Source organism: Buceros rhinoceros, unplaced genomic scaffold, assembly GCF_000710305.1.
Source record: "Buceros rhinoceros silvestris isolate BGI_N320 unplaced genomic scaffold, ASM71030v1 scaffold5456, whole genome shotgun sequence".
In the NCBI taxonomy this organism is placed as follows: Eukaryota; Metazoa; Chordata; class Aves; order Bucerotiformes; family Bucerotidae; genus Buceros; species Buceros rhinoceros.
Window position 1 is genome coordinate 18533 of NW_010417970.1, and position 1663 is coordinate 20195.

Genomic DNA, 1663 nt, shown 5'->3' on the forward strand with positions numbered 1-1663 from the left:
GAAGAGTAGAAAGATGACTGGAAGAAAAATGAGATGAGGAGAGGGAGCTTTTTAAAGAGGTGGGTGAAGCACTTTCATTCCATTTCAGTGATACCTAATCGTCATGTTGTGTGTCAACCTTCCTCTCCTTTTATCCTCTCTACTGGTAATGAGAATTTATCGTGACAGTCTATTGTCTCTTTTTAATCTTATGCTCTATTAAAAATTCCCAGCCTCAGCCATTATCACTTTCTCCTCATTCATCTCAAAGAACTAAGATGGGTGGTGGTTCTTGCTGTTATTGACCAAACGGCACCAATTCACATAGATACTGGTTACTAATTTGTATCAGAAGTTGGGCTGTCAGCTGAAAATGAGCCGTTCGGTTTTCTGTTTTGTGTTACACCATTTTTACTGGTAGCTGTGTCAAAGTTAAGCAGATCTGGTGTACTGCAGTGTTGTACGATATGCTGCCCTTATCTGGAACTTTTCAAGAAGCTTTTCCAGTTTTTGCTAGTTGTGTATAGTCTGGTTCAATATGAAAAATGATTGCAGAATATTCTTTCCCACCTCTGTTAGATACTATTGGAAGGCTGAGTTTTGCCACCACAGATGCAGAAATTTAAGATCACTATTTTCATCTCCTTTTTTTCAGGTATTCAACTGCCAAAGGAAGATGAGATTTCAGTACCTGTGACTTCAAGCTCCCCAGTTAAGGACGCAGGAGAGAATGTTGATCTTGCCATTGAAGAGGAAGAGAAGATGAAAGAGGAACCTTTAACCATCTCAGAACTGGTATACAATCCTAGTGCCAGCTTGCTGCCCACACCTGTTGATGATGAGATTGACATGCTCTTTGATACCTCTCCAAGAGTAGAGAATGAGAAAGATGATACAGATTCATTTGAGGAACTGGAAGCAGATGAAAATGCATTTTTGATTGCAGAGGAGGAAGAACTGAAAGAAGCTCGGAGAGCCCTGAGATGGAGCTATGACATTCTAATGGGCAACATAGAGGTGAATGCTTTTGTGAAGAGTTTCTCCAGACTTCTTCTTGTGGGCCTTGGACTGTTGTTGTTTGTGTTTCCTCTTCTCCTTGTTCTTTTGGAGTCGGACCTTCAAATCTCTTTTCTCCATGAAATCCGTCAGACGCCGGAGTTTCAGCAGTTTCATATTGAGTATTACTGCCCCCTTAGGCAGTGGGTGGCTTGCAAGATAAACTTCATTCGTGACATGCTGGGCAACTTTTAAATTTTAAATAAATATGATACAACTAAGGGCTATATTCAAAATTTCAGTTAGTGCTAGCTTTCCATAATGCCCCTGGGGCCATCAGTTGGTAGCTGTCTTCATATCCAGTTCATTACAGACTCTTCAGGTTCTTAAGTTCCCTTTACATACTGTAATTGCCGCTATAGTTACAGGCTTATACACTCACCTTTCAATAACCAAAAAGAGTCTTTATTCTAATTGCATTTCAGGCTTCCTCCTCATCTGTTACATCATGTAAGATGGAGTCACAGTAAGTTTCATTGTCCTTAAACTTTCAATCCATGACACTAAATCCAATGAAACTGAAAGAAAAACTTATTTGAATATACTCCTTAGTGCAGCAATCTCTTCTAACCAATGCCTATACAAGCAGTGTTTATGCTGGGTTTTTGTTTTTGTTTTGTTTTTCTGT

General features: G+C 39.6%; 1 protein-coding gene across 1 annotated transcript in view; it reads left to right on the forward strand.

Moving 5' to 3' along the window:
- LOC104495381 (FERM domain-containing protein 3-like) overlaps positions 1 to 1230 on the forward strand; it is a gene marked incomplete at its 5' end in the record, with an annotated part of 19052 nt that extends 17822 nt beyond the window's left edge. Inside the window, one exon of the mRNA XM_010138346.1 lies at positions 635 to 1230. Within this exon, the coding sequence (XP_010136648.1) occupies positions 635 to 1230 (596 nt within the window). The remainder of the gene's footprint in view (positions 1 to 634) is intronic.
- Between the last annotated feature and the right edge of the window lie 433 nt (positions 1231 to 1663).